Consider the following 19898-nt stretch of genomic DNA (forward strand, 5'->3'; position numbering starts at 1 on the left):
TTTGGTTAGGTTTCACACACTTGAATTTCCAAGAGGAAAAAAAAGAAAAGAAAAGAAGAGAGAAGAAAGAAAAGCTTTTTGAATTGTGTTTGTGGATTCAATCATTTCATCTTTTACCAACAGACAATACCAAACAGACAACACAATGATTCCCTTTCTCCAAAAATGCACAAACCACTAATTCTCCACTAAAAGCCTTTCACACCACAACAAAGATTACACATATACATACATCTCATATATGCTTGTATCTATGTATGTATATATATATATATCTCTAGCAGACCCATTAAGTTTTCTTGCAAGAGTGAAACTGGGTTTTGCTGTTTTTTGGAAAAAATGAGAAGAGACCTTGAGCAAAGTGAAGCAAATTCCACTCACCATAAACCACCATCGTTGAAGCTCCTTGACTCTTCTCTCAGGCTCTGTGTAATTCCTCTCAGTGCTGCAACCATTTGGGTGACTGTCACCAATCAGCAGGATAACAGCAGCTATGGCAGATTGGAGTACACCAATCTAATGGGTCTCAAGTAAATATATACATATATATATATATATATTTGTGAATTATAGTTTTTCCCTTGCATTCTAAACCTTAAACTCTAAAGTCTAAACTATAAATACCCATTTTCGTTATAATGTTATGTGAATTAGATGTTTTCAAGAAATTACAAATTATAAACTAATTGACAAAATGGTTATATATATACTTACAGGTACATGATTTTGATTAGTGCTGTAACTGGTTGTTATGCTCTCCTTGCTGCTATCTCCTCATGGATCAAATGCTTGGTAACTAAAGCCTGGCTTTTCTTTGTCTCCGACCAGGTTCATTTTTCAAATTTCTGCTTCCAATTTTTTTTTTTTTTTTTTTTTTTTTTTAAATTTATCTTTTAATTCTTCTCAGTATCCGTAATTGTTATATTCGGTGCTGTTTTAACGTTATGTTAATTCATTTTTTTCTATGTTATTAACAAGAATATCCATTTTTCTGAATTGTCTTTTAAAATATATAAATGTAATCTAACTATTTTTTTAAAAAAAAAAAGAGAATCAAACTAAATATTTGAAATAAAATATAAAATGCCAAGAACCAAATTGTAATATCAAATTACGACAAATAACAAATTTTGGGGATTAATTTAGTAATTTACTTTTTCTTTTTCAAATTTGCCCTAATTATTTAATATTGTAATTGAGCAGATCATAGCATACTTACTGGTGACATCGGGAAGTGCAGTGTTAGAGATATTAGACTTAACCTACAATGGCGATCGAGAGATTACGTGGAGCGAAGCTTGTTCATCTTTTGGAAACTTCTGCCACAAAATCAAAGTTGCAGTCATTCTTCATGCTTTTCTCCTTTCTTGTTTCGTTATTCTATCTGTAATCTCAGCTTTTAGGGTTTTCAGTTTCTTTGGCCCTCCTTTTCTTTCCTCTCAAAATCAGGAAGAAGAAAAGAACTAATGTAATTTAATGCCAAAAGAATTAATAATTTTAAGCATGATTTGGATTTTTTTTTTTAGGAATTACAATTGCTTCTGGGTTTTTTTTTTTTTTTTTTTTTAAAAAAATTATATTTTCCTGTAAAGTTATGTTGATATTATAATAAAAAAAATTTATGAAATTTATTTATTAATTTATATATAATTTAATTAAATGATGATAAGGTTGGAAATTAATTTCATATATATTTTTTAAATTCTACATTAAATGAATTTTTTAACATCTCGATTATCTTCTAGTTAAATTAAATATAAATATTTATAATACATGAAAATGAGGATATGGTTTTGGCACTTGACAATCTATAGGAAGCTTCAAAGAAAATGCTTGCACCCAACATATATCACATTGGAAGTATCACTTTTGTTTTCTTCTTTTTAATTTTTTTTTTAAAAAATTAATATAACTAAATTAATAAAATATAAAGTGTTTTTTTTATATAATAATTAAAATTAAAATTCATTTTTTATATATTTAAAACTAAAAATTATAATATATAATTTATCAATTATAAAATTTTAATTTTTTAAATCAATAATATTTTCTGTAGATATATTTATTAAATGCTAAATAACTTTTAACAATAAATAATTTTAATTAATAATTATTTTAAATATTTTTTAAACTCACAGTCTGCTGAAACTTTCACTAAAAACAACATTTGTATTTAAAAAAAATATTAAAAAATTATACACTCTAATTCTAATAAAAAATATATATATTTATTTAATAGGCTTAATCAATCAAATTAAGTAAATATTCTGTTTAAAATTTAACTAATCAGATTAGTCAATTTAAATCTGATTTTAATAATTATACATAAAACAGGATTGTGTAAATAATAACATTTTGCAAGGACCTTTAATTTACTGGGGCCAAGAAGTGATAAATCCCTCCGCTGCAGCAAAACGACATCGTTTGGCTCTCACTGTGGCCAATAAAACCGACCAATGCCTTTTGTTCTTCCACTCTCGTTTCTCCTAACACAACGATCACTATAAAATATTTTAGAAGAGCACAGATCTCCCAAATCCGTATCTTTTGGTAAAGTGTCTTCCTTTTTCATCGGCGAATTATTTGTTTTTATCTCCTTCTCAAATAGTTTTAGATGAAAGCAAAATAATCTCGACTTTTTTCTTTTTAATTTCATTGGATGAACTCAACAGTATTTGCATAGTTGAAGAAGACGACCCTGCAAGCCATGGCCAAGAGCTCCTTCAGACTTGAACACCCACTTGGTTCTCTTCCTCTTTCTCTCTCTCTCTCTGATCTGTGTTTAGATTGTTTTAATTTGAAACCTCCTAACTTTATTTGAGGGATATTTATTTTTTGATCTGGGTTGCTAGTGGATTGATGATCTGTTTGAGAATGATCTGTTATTCTCCAAAAAAAAACCTGTGGTATTTGCATAAATTTATGGGTTGAACTGTCAGATTTTTGTGACCCTGTAGAAATTTGTTCTGCAAAAGCATAATCTGTAAGACTGTGAAGAACAAATATTGGCTGGTTAAGTAAAGTTAGCATAGAGTATATATACTTAAACTAAGTGAAGGCATAATGATGGATTTTGATAGAAAGTAAAGTTGTTATTTCACTAGATGGTTGGGATTTTTCTTTCTGATTGTGTTAACAATTTTAGATTCTAACCCAAAATAAAGAACTTACAGAGATAGGCAGATTGACAGATGGAAAAGTCGTTAAAGTACTCGTAATTTGTCGACCTGGAATTAAAATTTTCTAATAGGAGTAATTTTGTTTAGAGAATTTTAATATTACTTAGTTTAGCTTTTTGCAGTGGCTGTCTTTATAGTTTAGTTTATCAAGGTTTTCCTTGTGATGATCTAATCAACTCATTTATCACAATTATCTTAATTTTCAATCACAAGTCGACTGTGGATTAAGTAGGGAAGGTTTGTTTAGGGGTTAAGTTTTTTGTGTTAAATTGCATATGTGGGTTTTTTATCACATTGGTTGATCCTGGGTTCTGTATCATTTGCTTGATGTCATTCTTAGGCTATGATTGGAACAAATATATAGATTATTGTGGAATTATTTGTAAATCCACAGTTAATTCAATTCAAAGAGGTTGTAAATCGTATTGTGATGACAAAAAACATTAAGCTTATATGAAATTTCATCATACAGAACTGAAACAGTACATCTCAAATTCCATTAAGGTTGATGGAACTCCAATTCCATATAAAATTTTATACAAACTCAATTTTTCATAAGTAGTATTATCATTGTTTTATAGTTAAAAGTAAGTGTGAAATTAGAAATGAATTTCACATTTTGGACCAAGTGTTTTGTTTTTTTACTTTCTGTTAAGACTAACTGATTTTATATGGCAGAAAGGAGGCAGGCAGAAGCTTCCCGAATTAGGGAGAAGTATCCTGATAGAATACCGGTATGAATAATTAAGTTATATGTGTTATGCACAATGGAAAATCGATTATTCTATTGGATGTATGTCACCAATATTTTCGTCCATTCTATTCATTGGTTTTTCTTGTGCTGTATAGATTATCGTGGAGAAAGCCGAAACAAGTGACATACCTGATATTGACAAAAAGAAGTTAGTGATATCTTAGTTTCTCTTTTATGGTCTTTTCTAGATATTTATTTTAATGTTTCTGGACTTGATTTTTGCACGTGTGGTCCTTATTGAACAAGGTTCGTTTTCATCCTTGCGTGTAGCAGTTTTCCATTTTCAAGTGGAAATATTGATAGTGACTGCTGGCTTATGGAAAATCTTTGTTTTATAATTTTATTGATATTAAGTAGTTTGGGTTAGATTATGTAATTATGCACCTCCTGTCATTAGAAAAATAAGTAACAATGCTGGTCCATATGCCAAACAACATGTTTGGCTCCACCCGAAAATAAAAGAGCTTATAAGCTTTATAAGTGCTTTATCTATCTATAACCTAACATACTTTATTTGTGTTTAAGAGTTTGGAAAACACGACCTTGTAAGTAATATTAGTTTATTTATGTGTTCGGTAAAGATATAGCTTATAAGTTATCGGTATTGCTAAAGTAACAAAAGGCACACCATAAAAGATGCATGGTGTTACTTGGGTATATGGAGATAGACTTTTAAAATTGTTAAAGATTACTTTACTCAATTTCTTGTTAATCCAAGAAATTTTTAGAGAGTTTATAAGCTCTCTAAAATAAAAGCTACATCCTAATAGCTTTTGAAGAGTAAACACTTTTAGAAAAAGTGCTAAGTTGTTCAACTTATTAGCTATTTGTTATTTACTCCCTGAAAAGAATTCTTTATTATTGATCAAACGAGTAACAAAAATTAAAACACTTTTAGATAAGCTTATGCTTATTGGAAAATAAGTCCGTTGCAGTGTGTAGATATTGTGGAAATGGGTATATTGATGAATCTGGTGGCAGTCTGATGTACTAATTGGTTTGAATTGAGTACCATCTGTTCTTAAACAAAGTTCTTATGATAAGTTTTAAACTGATTCCATAGAATATATTCTCGTGAGTCTGAGACCATGATGTTTGCAGATATCTGGTCCCTGCTGATCTTACTGTCGGGCAGTTTGTTTACGTGGTGAGGAAGAGGATAAAGATTAGCGCCGAGAAGGCTATATTTGTCTTTGTCAAAAACATTTTACCACCCACTGGTGAGAACTCTTTGTGAGTTCAATTGATACAATTTTACAACTGTAGTTCACTTATAATTTCCTTTCTATTATTACAGCTGCCATGATGTCTGCAATTTATGAAGAGCACAAGGATGAAGATGGTTTCCTGTACATGACTTACAGTGGGGAGAATACATTTGGAGCATCATTTGAAGGACTATCTTGCTGAACTCTGTCAATACAACTTTGAGAAGACAAATTAGGTGGTGTAAAGGATGTAAATATTTGGTGTCTGTTTGAACCCAAAGCAGCCAATCAGGAGGTTAGATCTTCTTGGATGCTGCCCTCTGCTTAATGTTTGGTATTATGGATATACCTGGTCATTTGATGAAAGTAGATTTCTATGGTTATTTACTCATAGGGCTTGGATTATCTCTTACTCAACTTGTTCTCGAGATGTTAATAGTAGATTTTGGTGCCTCCAGGCTTAGTTAGCTTAGTGGTAATTACATATTTCAAGTTTGGAAAAAATTCCGTGAAATCTAAAGTCCCATGTCAGAAAATATGTGATTGTGAGCTCTTATAAGTCATATTAATGCTATTAGTTTGAACATTTGAGCATCTATACCAGTTGATAGAAGAATAAACTACTTCAAGCTTTATAAAATTGACTATGAACTCTCCAAAATTTTATCCTTGGCTATGGACAATGTATTCTTTATTGTCTATCTTTCTCTTAAATGTAACGAAGAGAATATAGGAGATCTTATAAATATTTTAACTGAATTGTAAATTCTCTTCTTTGATGATAATCTTTTATTTCACATTTTCAACCGTTATATTACAGTAAAAAGAATTCTAACCATTCAAGAAGAAAACAAAAAAACTAATTGGTGAACTATATCTCCTTGTAAAATGAGAAGGGTAGAATTTCCCAATACTTGGTTTCTATATATATACACATATAAGATAGTGATCAGCTTGGACCTTGTTCTCAGTAAAAACAGGGAAGAAGCTTTAAAGCTTGCTCGTTTGGAACACCAAAAACTTGATTTGACAGCAATTAATTACTGCCTCTTGCCGTGTGAAATGATAAGACTATATGTTTTCAAATTTAGGCAGGGTTAAAATAGTTCATCATCGTTGGACATGGTTAAATTTAGAGAATGTTCAGTTGTCTTTTATCTACTTCATATTGAAGTTTATATATGGCTTCTGGGTTGAAAATAAAGATGCTTAATAAACCCTCAAATATTTTTAAAACTTAGAGCTTGAAATTTAAAAGGAAAACAAAAAAATCAAATTGGGAATTAATTGCCCACTATATAAAAATATGTTTTAATAATTATAGCTCCTTTAGTTAGAGATGTTATAGTGAAAATCAATTAAAAAAAAAATTAAAATGGGAATTAACCGCTAACTGTTTAAAAATATATTTTAATATAATAATTTTTTTTTTTTTTTACAAAAAAAATTAAGAGATCGTCATACACATTTGAAATCAGGAGACATCCATAATATCGTCGTAAGTGAAAAACTGTTGGAAATCATTCTACATCTACACCTGAAGATGAGAATGGAATAGTTTTAAAAGGTATTTTGGTAAAAAGTAATTTTACTTTTAATTATGTAAGTTGAATTTTTTTTTTTTTTGTGGACACTAGAAAAAATTTATCTCAAATTTCTTAATTTATTGTGACTATTTCAATAAAAAAAATTTAATTATTTTAAAATATTTTTTTATTTACAAATATCATAAATTTGTTAAAGTATAATTCGAGTTAATTATTATAATTTTATCAGAATTAAGTTATTAATTTTATTAAATTAAATATTATAATTTGATTTAACAACAACTCGTATAAATTAAAGCTCGAAAAATACAGAAAGTGGGTGGCAATATCTTTTATTTTTTTATTAAAAGATTCAATCAAATGTCTTAGAGAACTTTCTTATACTAAATCAAACTTTAAGCACTTCCTTTTCGTTTTTTTTTTTTACCATCTGATAAACAAAATAAAACATTATGGTAACTCGATTGACTGCAAACAAAAAAATTGGTTTTACTCGGAAAGATGAAGATAGAGAGAGGCAATCAAAATTAGCTCAGTAATTGTGGTGCAGAATCACAGAACCACTAATCTCCAATACGATTCTGGGATCTTACTGCATATGGGAACAACAGATATATATACAGAGAGTTCAAATGACAAAAAGATTAAAAATAATGATTATAATCAAACCCCATTGAGGAAACAATCAGTCTTGAGAAACCCTAATAATATTTCATACAAACTTTTTTTTTTGGGAGGGTAATTTCAGTCCCTTCTTCTTCCTCCCGTAAAGGGTAAAAACCCTTCTTAGCAAATCCCAGGTAAGTTATCCCAAGAGCAAGAACCAGTGTTTCTTCCTGGTTCTGTTGCAGGGTCAACAGGGAACAGTGAAGCTATCTGTTGCAGATCAATTCCCAGATTATCATCTGTAACGACTGAAGATTGTTGGCCATTGGAGATTTGATCTCCTGTATCGTTGTACCATTGATCAGGAACACGCATGGAAGGTACACCGTTGATTAATTTGGTCAAGTCTTCGTGTAAAGTGTTTATCTGGGTAGGTACTTCTTCCTTCTGTTTAAATCCTATGTCTGTCAAAAAAAGATTACTTTCATGGTTATTGCAGAATATCATAAATATTATATATATATATATATAGTAAATTAGATTTTCTGACCTGAAGATAAGCTGATACTAGTTGTATCAGACCAGGAACCAAACCCACCCAATCCAGGCTTATCTTCTTCCAACTCCAAAATATGTCTCCTTTTCATATTCTCATGGCTGCTTTCCCCTCCAAAATTCTGGGACTCAGACAGCAAATCCTCCAGCAACCCAGTACTGCATGGACGTATCCCCAACATCATCTTCTTCTTTCTGCTGTTCTTTTTCAACTTAGCATCCAATGCCCACTCACTGAATGAATTTTGGGACAATAGTTGGCTTGAAGGGAGCTCTGTTTTCATTGGAAAGATCGAATCTGTTGTTGGAACCATATGTTGTTGGCCACCTCGAAGCATTTGAGGCGAACCAGGGCCAAAAGTCAAGGGGCTATTACTCAATGAGTAGGAAGGAACAGTGGGAGAACCCAGAAGGGGTAATTGTGGGGAAATTGCATCAGTAGGAGTAGTAGGACATGAACTGTGGCGGGTTACGAGTGAGGTAAACGAAGACTCGTTAATCAAAGACGAAAAGGGTAACATGAATCCATTACAGCCAGTGTTTGTAGTGTTGTTATTAGGAGTGAGAGGAGGAGTAGTAGTAGTGTTAGTAGCAGTTTCATGTTGCAGACGCCTCAAGCGTAGTGGGGTTTGGAGTAGAGGAGGTGCTCGTGGGAAGAAGAAGGGGCTGATGATCGCGTTGCTGGTAGGGGTGGTAGCGGTAGATAATGGAGAATTGGTGCCATTTCCAAAAAGAGAGAGTGTGGGGAAATTGTGGGGCGAAGAAAGAGCTGGAGACACAGGAGGAGGAGTTAGAGGAGAAGGAGGATTTGGAGTTGTGGGAGTTGGGGAATGAGGAAGGAGATGGGTTTGGAAGGTGAAAGAAGACGAAGATGGAGTCGTGGGTGCGGAGGAGGAGAGCGGAGAGATCGGTGTCATGGGCTGTGAGTGTGGCTGCTGCTGAGGCTGTTGTTGCTGATGACAATGGTAGAATGGTTGCTGTTGTCCTTCTTGTTGGTAGGTTGGTTCGATATCGGGAGGATAAAGAGGAAGACGTTGTCGTTGTCTACGCTTAACTCTTGTGTTCCAGTAATTCTTGATTTCGTTATCTGTTCTTCCCGGTAACTAAGAAAAACAGACATGAATTTGATTGATTTGCCTCTAGATTCTCTAGAAATTGAAACAAAACCAGAGAAAAACAGAGGTTTTTTTTTTATTTTTTCTGGGATACCAGTTTGATAAAGCACAGAAAATTTGCCTTTAGATCATTCAAAACTTACAGAGGATTAGTGCTTTTTCTCTATTTAGATATATAAAGATGAAGGATCAATTCATTGAAAAAAAAAAGAGAGAAAGAAACTAGAATGAAAAACCCAATACCCGCCCATTTATTGTCATATACGTACATATGTATATATTGGTTTTGTTTTAAAAAATTGAACCCTCAAAACCAGACAAAAGAACCCTGAAACCCACCATACAAGAGACACACACACATACATATATAATATTATTTATATATAGATATAACAAAGTTGTTACCTGAGCTGCCATTCGCGCCCATTTATTACCGAGCTTGGCATGAAGCTCGGCGATAAGCCTTTCCTCCTCAGGTGTAAAGGCGCCCTTCTTGAGATTCGGCCTGAGATGATTAGCCCACCGGAGCCTGCAGCTCTTGCCGCACCGAGCCAGCCCGGTGATCTTTTGCACGGAGTTCCAGTTTCCTTCACCGTGCGTTCTAACGTGCTCCGCCAGGATTGCGTCCTCAGCCGCCGTCCATGGCCCCTTCTTCAATATCACTTTTCCGACCCCACCTTCAGCTCCTCCTCCCCCAATCTCACCGCTCGATCTTGACGACCCACTTGCATTTGTTTCTCCTATGCCGTAGGGGATCATTTTCACCACCCCCCACGGCACCAAAACACCAATACTATATCAAGAACAAATCGACAATTCTATGTCCTACAAAGCACAACGTATTGCAGTTCTTCACAGAATTTTTTGAAACGCAGACAAGATTTCTAGCAGAAGTACATGAAGGGTATTCGTGGTTTTGGGTTAAAAATGGTGGGTTTCCTTATTTGTTTTTTTTTTATACTCCAGAATGAGAAATTTTAAGTTAGAGATTTCTATGGTGGTCTCCTTATTTTCATAAAAAGAAAGAGAGAAACAGAGAGGGAGAGAGAAAGAGAGATGGTCCTCAAACGTCATAGAAGATCCTGGTTATGGTGATAATAATTGGTTCCAGTTTCCAGTTTCCAGTTTCCAGTTCATCTTCTTCATTGCTCCTCGTCATGGTAAAACCTGCCATTGTTGGAGAAATGACTTTCTGGTATTTGTAGGAAGGGAAGGAGGAGGGGGAGGAGGAGGCGGAGGAGGAGGGGGATGGAAAGTGGGGCCCTCTGAAGGGATGTTCGGTGGGGTCTCGTAGAGTGGGACCCACAAAGGGTAAAAAAAAAAAATTTAGTGGAGGAGGGTAAAAATATTTGGGAGAAGGGGATAAATTTTTTCTTGTTTTGAATGGTGGAGCCTTTTAGGCGGCTCCATTTTTTACTCACTTTTTTAGTTTTTAACCCCCTAAACCCAACAGCCTGCTCTGGCTTTTCTATTACAGCTCTGAATTGATGAAGTTGGTTGGGGTTTAACACTTTTCACTGCGGTGAAACAAAATGGAGTGACAGAAGAGTAGGGAATGGGATTGGTTCCTTTTTTTTTTTTTTTTTTTTTTTTTCTCCCTTGGAAATTACAAAAATAAAAATTTACTTTTTAGGTTCATCATAATTATTAAAATATAAAATAATAATTATATCTCAACATATTTTGCCATCATAAGCTCCCTAAAATACTTGAGTAGACGCAATTTTTCAAATTGAATCTCAATTAGACAAATTGTATAATTATATATATAAATCTTTTTTTAAAAAAAAAATACTAACCAAAGTGTAATAATATTCTAATAAAATTGTAATTTTCTTGCAATGTTTAACTCAATTAGTATTAATTCATTACAATCTGATTACAATATTTAGTTGAATAATATAAAATTTCAATGAAATTAATAAGATAGTTGATAATAAAAAAAACAAGTTTCTCAATAAGTCACTCATTTCATGTATTGTTTGTCCCATGAATTAAATCAACTACCATGAAAAGTTAAAAGCTAACTTTGGCCCGGTACATAGACTCCCTTACCGTGATTATTTTGAATCTATTTTTCTATTTTATATGTAAGTTCTCCGTAACTAATTCTCTAACATACGTCTCATTGAAGTAATTTATTTTCATCTATAATATTTTTTCACATATAATTAGATTTACGTGCTATAATTTGTCTTTTAAATCCGATAAATAAGTAAAATTTGAATTTTGAAGTAGTCTTCGAACTTGCTTAGTTAAAAGAGTTTGATTAAAATAACTCAAATCTCTAAAATTAAGTCCCCTTATATAAGTTTTCTCGCACGCGTCTTATTTTACACTATTTAACGAATTCTATGCTCCTTTATATTATTTTTTGTCAAAATTGTGAACTAATTTTTTCTATTTGATTGTGAATATTATATGAGAAAATGAAATATTCGTAATGTATATGGGGATGGCTAAAGTCACACCCTCCATCAAGGTGATATGGTGTAATGCTCTAAGAACTTCTGCTTTCAATGGAAGCATCCAATAAGTAATTATTTGTTCATGCAACTCACAACCACCCTAAATATGACACAATCAGTTGCCCATCCATGTCTTCTTCTCTTTTTCTAGTGTAAAAATCTTCTTAAAAGTATGAAGAAAACATTCTCGATCTGTCTATTATTCGTCATCCATGCTCATTATTTTGTCTGTCGTTCAAACACAAAAATACAGAGATACTTTAATTTTCAAACTATACCAATCAATTCTTGAATGTTGTACCCAAAATACCTCTTCCTTTTTTGTTAGATCTTCCCATTCCTTTTCCGACACATGAGATTGGTCCACCGCCATAAGACTACACCGAATTTGTAACTATATCAACCTATTTCGTGTTAATACGATTTCTAATGTTAATTGTCACTTTTCTGTTAATTTAAATTGAAAATTTTTATTATTTATTTTTAAATAATTGAGAAAATAAAACTTATGATATAAATGAAGTTTATTAGTTATATATTAAACATGTAAAATTATAACTAAATTTATTCTATGTAAAAATATCTTATAATTATCTTAGGTTGACTATATTTATTTGTGAAATATTTATTTAGAAATCTCCATTTACTTTTAAAAATAAAAGGAATATACAATTTTTTTAGATAATCCCAAATGAAATTGAGACAAAATATATCTTAATCTCCCCGAACCTGTCTATAAAATTAGTTTTAATTTCATAATTAAAATAATTATAAATTTCCTAATAAATTCCAAAAATAAAAATTTAGTTTGGCTTGTATGATAAGTCATGACATTCATATACTCTCTCCCTATATATATATATATATATATACACATTTTTTTAAGAAAAAAAAAATTTATCTATTACGAAATTAGGATCAGTATGAAATTAAAATAAGAAAATCTACCTGCTTTAAATATGGTTGCCTCATTCCAATTTCAGCGTCGTTTAAAAATAGAAGACCAAGCTTCGGGTCCCACGATCAGCTTCTTCTTCTACCTTCCAAGATTTTAATGGTGTAAACGTTCGTAGCGTGTGCAGCTTACCAACATATATAAAACCTTAAATTGACTCTTCGCCCACGCAAAGGCGACGGAAAACGGTCAAGCTTTTGATCCTTCCTTTCTTGCATATATATAACATACATGTTATATATAGATAGATACGCGGAGGAGAAGCAGCCAGCTTACGATCATGGCTTTGTTATCGAATATAATCAGCTGTTTCTACGAATCTCCCAAATCCAGACGCTACGAATGCAAAGGTGATATTTGTGTTCTAAGAACCACCCCTAAGAATTCCAGCCGGAAAATGCCGAACATCAAGCGAACGAAGAGCGCTGATCAGATAAACGGAAGTAGCCTAGCAGGGAATTTCGTGGAGAAGACCTGACGAGATAGATCTGATGGAGGGGACCGGACGAGGATGGAAATCGTCAATGGTATTAATAGTGTATATACTTTTATACGTTAATAGGCGAGATGGAGATGATGGAGTTTTCGGTCATTCTGTGGCAGAAGGCGAAATTATCCCTGAAGAATTAGGGTTACATCCACCATTAACGTTTCTCTGATTGAACTCGATCGCTTTTCAAACGCTCGTCAATATTTCAGGTCCCGAGATTCTGCAGGGACTGAAAATTTGCTCTCTTTATTTATTTATTTTTATTGTTTCTGATTAGCGGAGTTTATGAAATAAATAATATTAATGTGTTCTTATGGCTCCTCTCAATTGGAGAGAGAAAACAAGAAATTAATTGGAATTAATTTTTATTTTATTACTTAATTATTTTACGTACTAATTTATACTGATCTTGTATTAAATGAAAAAAGAAAAATAAGATAAAAATAAAATTAAATCCGACCAATTCTTATCATTCTTTAGAATTGGACTCTTTCTTTTCAACATGACTTCTGAGAATCTAACCAACAATACAAGCAAAGTATGAACTGGTTCAATCGTCCAGAGTTTTAACAAAATTAGATCAAAAATAGGAGTGAAATTGAAATTTTCCATTTGTGAGAAATTTGATTCACATGTACAGAACAATCATACTAGCAAGTATGAACTGAAGAAGTTGGTATTGTCAATGGAATGACATAAAAGGGAATCAGCCAGCCATGACTGAAATCTAACCAACTACTTTCTCTCATCCACCTGTGATCAATGTACAACCCACCCATCGACTAGGTTTTATATATACCTTATCTGATCAACAACTTCTAATCAACAGAAATATTTTACCTCCTGGATAAAAAGTATATCATTCGTGCCGTGCCAAGTCAGCAGTTTTTTCGTTAGACCATGTAGATATATATCAAAATTAATCTGCTCCACGTCCTTCGGATTCCACTTGCAACTCGACTCTGATCTTACAGCACAATATCCATTTTATACGAGTTCAAACCGGTCAGAGAACTGAAACCTGACATTTGCAAGTTGTTAACCCCAGGTAGAGGGTTTTTAATATCAAGTCAGGCATCAAAATCCAAGACCTGCCACTAAAACAAGGCATTCTCAAATTTTTGTCAACTATGGCTTAGGAAATGAATTTTCACATCCCTAAGACTGGGAGCCGAATGTAGCATTTGAATTTCCTTCGTTTGCCAGTTCCTCAGCAATGTTCATCCTTCCAGAATTAGAGTTGCAGAGCTAGGTCCGGCTGCTGTGAGTCCACCATTACACCTGAAGATTGTTTAACTGGAGAACCTGGAGACTGGCAACCGATATTCAAATCAGGAGGAAGTGTCTCCTGTTTTGGCCTTGGTTGGACAACATGTGGACTAAGGCCTCGCCAAGGTGATGGCACCTGAAACCGAGCCAAATCAGCCGCAACAAACTGAGGGAAGACTATTGGCCTGTTTTGGAACTGCGCTTCGTTTGCGCCACGTAGTGGTTGTGGCGCAAAAGCCTGAAGTGGGAACTTGTCAGGTGAGAATTGCATCCCAGCCGAAAAAGGAAATTCCCCTCTAATTCGCGAAATCTGTGGATGGAATTCCCGAGCTGGATTGTATAATGACTCTGCAGAAATCTGATTCTTTGGACTGCTGGCTTCATTTGCTTGTTTAAACCCTCCAGCACCTATGGACATCCATGCACGAGCAGCAGCTGCTGCAGCGTTACTTGAATCATCTCTTCTTTCAGATGGGACCGATGATGCAGCTGATGGGGGATCAACTGCTGGTTGACTTGAAGGATTCTGTTGCTTCTGAGCCTTTTCAGCAAACATTCTCATCAGCTGAACCGGATCATTAAGACCCTGCTCCTGTGCATGTGGGAAATAGGTTGCTGCCCGGGCCATCTGGTTGGCAATGATATCAGATGTAGGACTAACCATCCGGTTATTCAAACCATTACTTGTGACTTTTCCATCAGGCAATGCTCCACTGGCAACTGCATTATTATCCAGCTGCTTCTGAGAAGCAGACTGTAAAAGAGTTGCATTTCTTGTTAACATTTCTCTTGACCTCAAGGCTACTGTTTCTGACCAATTTGAATTTGCCTTCTCCGGAACAAACTCTGCATTGTTTTGATTGGCTGTAGGTGGCAAATTTAACTCAACTTGCTTTGACACCTTATGATTTTGAGGGTTAACAGAGGTCCGAGATAGTGGATTTTGTAGCTGCTGGTTAGTAGCATGAAAAGGGGAATTTGGTTGTGCTCCTGGAGAAGTTATAAAAGAAGGTTTTCCGTCTGAGACCTTTCCAGAAGCAGGATGAAACAAAGATGATTTCCCTTCTAAGGCAGCTCCACTAGCAGCTTGCTCCTTAGCGAGTACAGTGGTCTTAACATGCATGTCATCCCTCCGCAAATCAACACTAGACTTCGGCTTTGTAAACAGTGAAAACTCTTTTTCTTTACAACTTTCGAGCATTAAGACTGAAGTTGGAAGTGGCTCATATTCTCCAACCCATCCACGACCAAACTTGCTACCTGCAGGCAGTGCTTGCTCAATCCTCTTCGATGCAACTTTCCATGCAATAGGTCCAAGAGTAGCAGCGAAGCGAGCCAGACTCCGGGTGTAAGAATTTTCTGCATGTAGTCCTACCTGATTCAGAAAAAATATCAGTAAGGTGAGCAGAGAATATTAGAATCAAGTGGAGAGAAGTTCTCAGTGTCATACTGCAACAAGCTGCTTGATTTCACTCTCGAAAGTCATAAAAATTGAATCTGGTCTAACAACTGGTTGATTAGATATATTATAGGTTGCGCGGCGGTTCTCGTCGACTGCAGACGACTTCCTCGCAAATTTAGTTAAGAGACCTTTTCCTGAAACAGAAGGAACAATTAGGACAAAAAAATGCAACAAAATGACAACAGAGCAGCAGGCAACACTTCTGGATAAAATTTCAGCCACTAGGAAGTTATCACACAGTATCTGCCACATCCAAATCAAGATTATTATTGAATGGCTTCCAATCTATTTAAAAGAGACTCAGAGAATCTAATGCTACATACTGTAAAATCCCTTCCATAGGGTAAAATAATGATAAAAATTCTGAGAAACCAACATTTGCACCCTGCATATCATCTTATTGTATTGTCTTTGGATGTGTTTGAAAGAGGCAAGGAGAATCTAATGCTAAATGCTGTAAAATCCCTTCCATAGGCTAAAAATACCAACATAAGATAAAAATTTCTGAAAAACATATATTCATCCTTTGAATATCTGCTTCTGAAATTACACAGCAAAGATTTAAGGAATAATATGAAAAACATCAGAAAAAAAAAGAAGCATCCAACCTGATGATGGTTCTTCTGCCTTCTCTACATTATTATCAACTAGGAATGAGTTAGCATCTACAATCCCATCAGTATTGTTTGGCCTCTCATAACCACCAGGTTGGGTTGCAATCAAACCATTCTGGATATCTCCTGCAGTGGCAAGAGTAGCACCTGAAGAGAAATCGGAACCAACAGGTTCCTGAAGGGCACGGTTCAAAGGTTTCTTCATGGGCTTCTTCACCGAGAAAGTAGATTTCATTTTCTGCTCTGACTTTAACTCTTTCTCTGTGCGTTCAATAACATCCATCCTTACCTTATCAAACTTTTTCTTTGCCAACTCTTGAATGGATCGTGCCTCCACAAAATAAATGGATGGCTTAATTAACCACAAAACAAAATAAGAACAATACAGCTGAGGGAAAAAAATCCCAAAGACCTAATACCTGTTTATGGTATATTGTATCTGGTGCATTATATTGCATGGCATTTGAGCAAATTAAAAATACATCTCTCTGCATTAAGAAAACCAGCTCCATGAGCCACTGTAAAATGTATGCATTTCTTTGAACAAAATTTCTAGGCAAGGTATTTGAATTCAGTAACTTCAAGCATAAGGAACTTCAGTTCAAAGGTTTCTGAAGTATTAAATGTAAGCAGTCTATCAACCACAGTGCCATGGGCAACAAATTTTGGGTTCTCTAATCAGTATCTATAGGAGTCTTATTTTTAAAGTTGAATTCTTTCCCCCTTAAGATGGGAAAAGGTCATCTAAATTTAAAAACAAAAGCAAGTAAGAGATCATCACATTAATAGATGCTAAAAGATGCCATTAATTACCGACTCAATTTGGAATACCTAGTAAAATGAGCAATTAAATTCTAACTGAAACTTAGGTGACAATTCTCAACCATCCAGATGAAGCTCTGTAGCATTCAAATTAAGTACTGACAACACTGAGGATTTCCAAAACAGCGCTGAAGTTCCCATATCCTCCATTCTTAGTGTAAGTAGGCCAGTCATTTTCCTCAACCACAAGCCCTAAAGCATGACTAAATTTTACTTTATGTAGGAGTCCATGAATATAGTGAAATCTATATTTGCATGGGATAAATATATCTAGAATTGGAAAGAAATAATGATTATAAACACTAGATTCTTCAAAGAAATAAGTTTGGATATTGATTTGGCAAGCACTAGTTTCCTCACGGAAATAAATGCAGATTCAGGAAACTAATGAAGGTCCACCAATGGAATCTAAAAGTAAATCAAAAGCATAACGGAAGACTTCTACATGCCCTTCTTAATTTGGACACTATGACAGTCATCAATCATGGGTTCTCCACATGATCTTTTTGTCAGTGAAAAGACTAAAATTGAAGAGCGAAAAACAGCAGAGGGTCGAGGGAAAGTCTCTAACAAGATAAAACATAGTTAAAAGGAAGAGCAAAGTAAAATTCTTCACCAGGGACAATCTCATGCATTTACAAGTAACAGAACAGGAATTCTTAGAAAACAAGGCGAGCTGACACAATCCAGAACCATCAAAGGGAGCAGCCCGTATTGCAGGGCAATAAATAGCAGGATGACAAAGCCAAACGAAACTATTACCCACCTCAAATTGTTCCAATATCGAATATGATCCACCTGCCAACTTCTTCCTCACCGTGGCAAAGTCCATTGGATGCTCAATTACATCGTGGTAATCAGGAAGCTGAAAAAACGAAAAAAACATAGAAAAAGTTAAATCCCCCATGCTATTATTTACTTCATAACATTCATATAACCTGAAAGTATATTCCACAAACCTCTTCACGATCAACTGGTTCTGCATATACACCGTATGTGTCTTTCCTGTTAAAATTCAATACCAGAACATCAATAAGCAACATAATGCGACCACATACAGATAACAGAAAAGATGCGTCACCAACTTCTGAAGCTTGTCAAGAATCAACTCCAGTGACTTCCTATCCGGCAAGGGAATCCCAGAGGAAGGATCACATGGCACCCCTAATTAAAAACACCACAAATTCAACAAACCCGTGTCAGATTTACTCTCTGAAACACCAAATTTAGATTTTTACAGAAAACAAAAAAAAGAAAGAAGCACATCCACCCAAAAATAAACCTGAGCCAGAGTCTCGACCTTTGGCTCCTGCTTTTCTCCCCTTTTCCTGTCAAAATCCACGAAACTCACAAGCCTTAGCCCACAAATAAATACATACCCTCCAATCAAGGCAACATTTCTCGTACTAGAGAAAGATAAAGACAGTGCGACATAGACTGGGACAGTTAAAGCAGACAATATGTAGGTACAGATAGACATGCAGATAAATATAGAGAATAAAAGATACACAGAAATAGAGAGATAAAGAGGTGGATAGAGAGAGAAAGGTGGGAGCGTGATCAGATTCTGTTTGGGAAAGACAGAGAAAGAGAGAGAAAGACAGAGAGTGAGAGCGTGCGTTAGTTTTTGACAGTTGACCCCGACCGTTAATATCCATCAATCCCCCCGACACACAATAACAGAGAATGTGAGGAGCTAGAGAGAGAGAGAGAGAGAGAGACAGATAGATATAGAAAGAGAGTAGAGAGTAGAGAGAGAGAGAGAGTCATATAGAAGTCTGGACCAATTAGAAAAATCTCCGCAGTAGTGTGGATGATTTCAGCTGAGGTGTACACTCTCTTCCTCTCTTCCCTCTTTCTCTGGTAAACCCCAATATTAGCCACTGTCCACTTTCACTACTCAGTTCAATATACCCTGGATACATTACTAATTACTTCCCATCGGATCCGTACAAATGATTCAGTACATACCTCCTCATCATCATCACCACGATCAATATCTTCATCGTCATCCTCATCATTGTCACCGCCGTTAATCCTCTTCTTCTTAACTGGCTTCTTCCCACACTCCTCTTCCTCATCCACCTCTTCTTCCTCTTCTTCTTCTCTCTCTTCCTCGTCCTCATCAACCGCGTGTCTCCCACGCGCTGACGGACGACCTCGACTCGGCGCGGTTGGCTCGCCGTCGCCTTCGTTCTGGTTCAGCTTAAGCACGAGCTTGAGCTTCTTCTCTCTTCTCCTCTCTTCCTCTGCTTCGTCCTCCTCGTCCTCGTCTAGATAATCGTCGTAGTCGATGTTATACCTCACATTTTTTCGTCGGAGGCTCCGGCGCACTTCAGATTCCGTTGCCCTCGCCGGCGAACCCGACCTACGCGCCAGATCCGCCTTAGATGGCCGGCCTTTCTTCTTCCTCTTCACGATCTGACCCATCTCGCTCTCTCTAACTCAGTACCTTCACTTTCTCTCCCTACAACTCAGTATCTCTTACTCTTTTTACTCTCTCTCTCCCCCTCTCTCCTCTCTCTCTCTCTCTCTCCTAGTTTGGTTCCATTATTTTCGATGGTGGCTTGGCTTTTTTCGAAAGAGGAGAGATGGAATTTTGGGTGCCGAGCCTGAGGTTCGGGTTGCCCCGCGGGTGATAGAAATTTTGCTGATATTTGTTGCGTGTATGTCTATAAAACGGCGTCGGAATGACGGCCGTTAAGTGCTGCCCGTTGCCCAAATAGGGTTTGCGTGTCCCCTCGCTTGCTGCCCACTTGGTCCTATTTTTCTACTTGCAAAACTTTTCTAAAGCTGCAGTTTGGCGCGTGTTTTCACGCTCTTGGCCTGATTCAGGAATTTTTGCTGTCATTTT

General features: G+C 35.2%; 4 protein-coding genes and 1 long non-coding RNA gene across 6 annotated transcripts; 2 read left to right on the forward strand and 3 right to left on the reverse strand.

Moving 5' to 3' along the window:
- Window positions 1-149: 149 nt before the first annotated feature.
- LOC110820761 (uncharacterized) lies at window positions 150-856 on the reverse strand. The gene is made up of 2 exons (XR_002540950.2): window positions 715-856; window positions 150-445 (listed from the first exon to the last, which is right to left on the reverse strand). It is a non-coding gene; the product is annotated as an uncharacterized LOC110820761 (long non-coding RNA).
- On the forward strand, window positions 340-1504 carry LOC110820760 (CASP-like protein 2D1). 2 transcript variants are annotated; one of them, XM_022050343.2, is made up of 3 exons: window positions 340-530; window positions 717-828; window positions 1204-1504. In XM_022050343.2, the coding sequence occupies exons 1-3, from the start codon at window positions 340-342 to the stop codon at window positions 1465-1467; spliced, it is 567 nt and encodes a 188-aa protein (XP_021906035.1). In that variant the 3' UTR covers window positions 1468-1504. The 2 variants fall into 2 exon arrangements, with proteins under 2 accessions (XP_021906035.1, XP_021906036.1); XM_022050344.2 differs by having other exon boundaries at window positions 717-792.
- An 892-nt stretch (window positions 1505-2396) lies between these two features.
- LOC110820781 (autophagy-related protein 8C-like) lies at window positions 2397-5735 on the forward strand. Its single transcript, XM_022050368.2, has 6 exons — window positions 2397-2550; window positions 2673-2744; window positions 3858-3913; window positions 4029-4081; window positions 5035-5153; window positions 5231-5735. Exons 2-6 carry the CDS (start codon window positions 2708-2710, stop codon window positions 5341-5343), a joined length of 378 nt encoding a protein of 125 aa, XP_021906060.1. The 5' UTR covers window positions 2397-2550; window positions 2673-2707; the 3' UTR covers window positions 5344-5735.
- A 1463-nt stretch (window positions 5736-7198) lies between these two features.
- Window positions 7199-9723, reverse strand: MYB120 (myb domain protein 120). The gene is made up of 3 exons (XM_022050346.2): window positions 9370-9723; window positions 7845-8952; window positions 7199-7758 (listed from the first exon to the last, which is right to left on the reverse strand). The coding sequence occupies exons 1-3, from the start codon at window positions 9721-9723 to the stop codon at window positions 7475-7477; spliced, it is 1746 nt and encodes a 581-aa protein (XP_021906038.1). The 3' UTR covers window positions 7199-7474.
- A 3741-nt stretch (window positions 9724-13464) lies between these two features.
- Window positions 13465-19678, reverse strand: LOC110820630 (DNA-binding bromodomain-containing protein). The gene is made up of 9 exons (XM_022050157.2): window positions 19016-19678; window positions 18327-18372; window positions 18130-18208; window positions 18004-18049; window positions 17811-17909; window positions 16642-16710; window positions 16217-16553; window positions 15597-15742; window positions 13465-15521 (listed from the first exon to the last, which is right to left on the reverse strand). The coding sequence occupies exons 1-9, from the start codon at window positions 19472-19474 to the stop codon at window positions 14112-14114; spliced, it is 2691 nt and encodes an 896-aa protein (XP_021905849.1). The 5' UTR covers window positions 19475-19678; the 3' UTR covers window positions 13465-14111.
- Window positions 19679-19898: the final 220 nt, after the last annotated feature.

This window comes from Carica papaya, chromosome 4 (genome assembly GCF_054855325.1).
Source record: "Carica papaya isolate Zhongbai chromosome 4, ASM5485532v1, whole genome shotgun sequence".
Lineage (NCBI taxonomy): Eukaryota > Viridiplantae > Streptophyta > Magnoliopsida > Brassicales > Caricaceae > Carica > Carica papaya.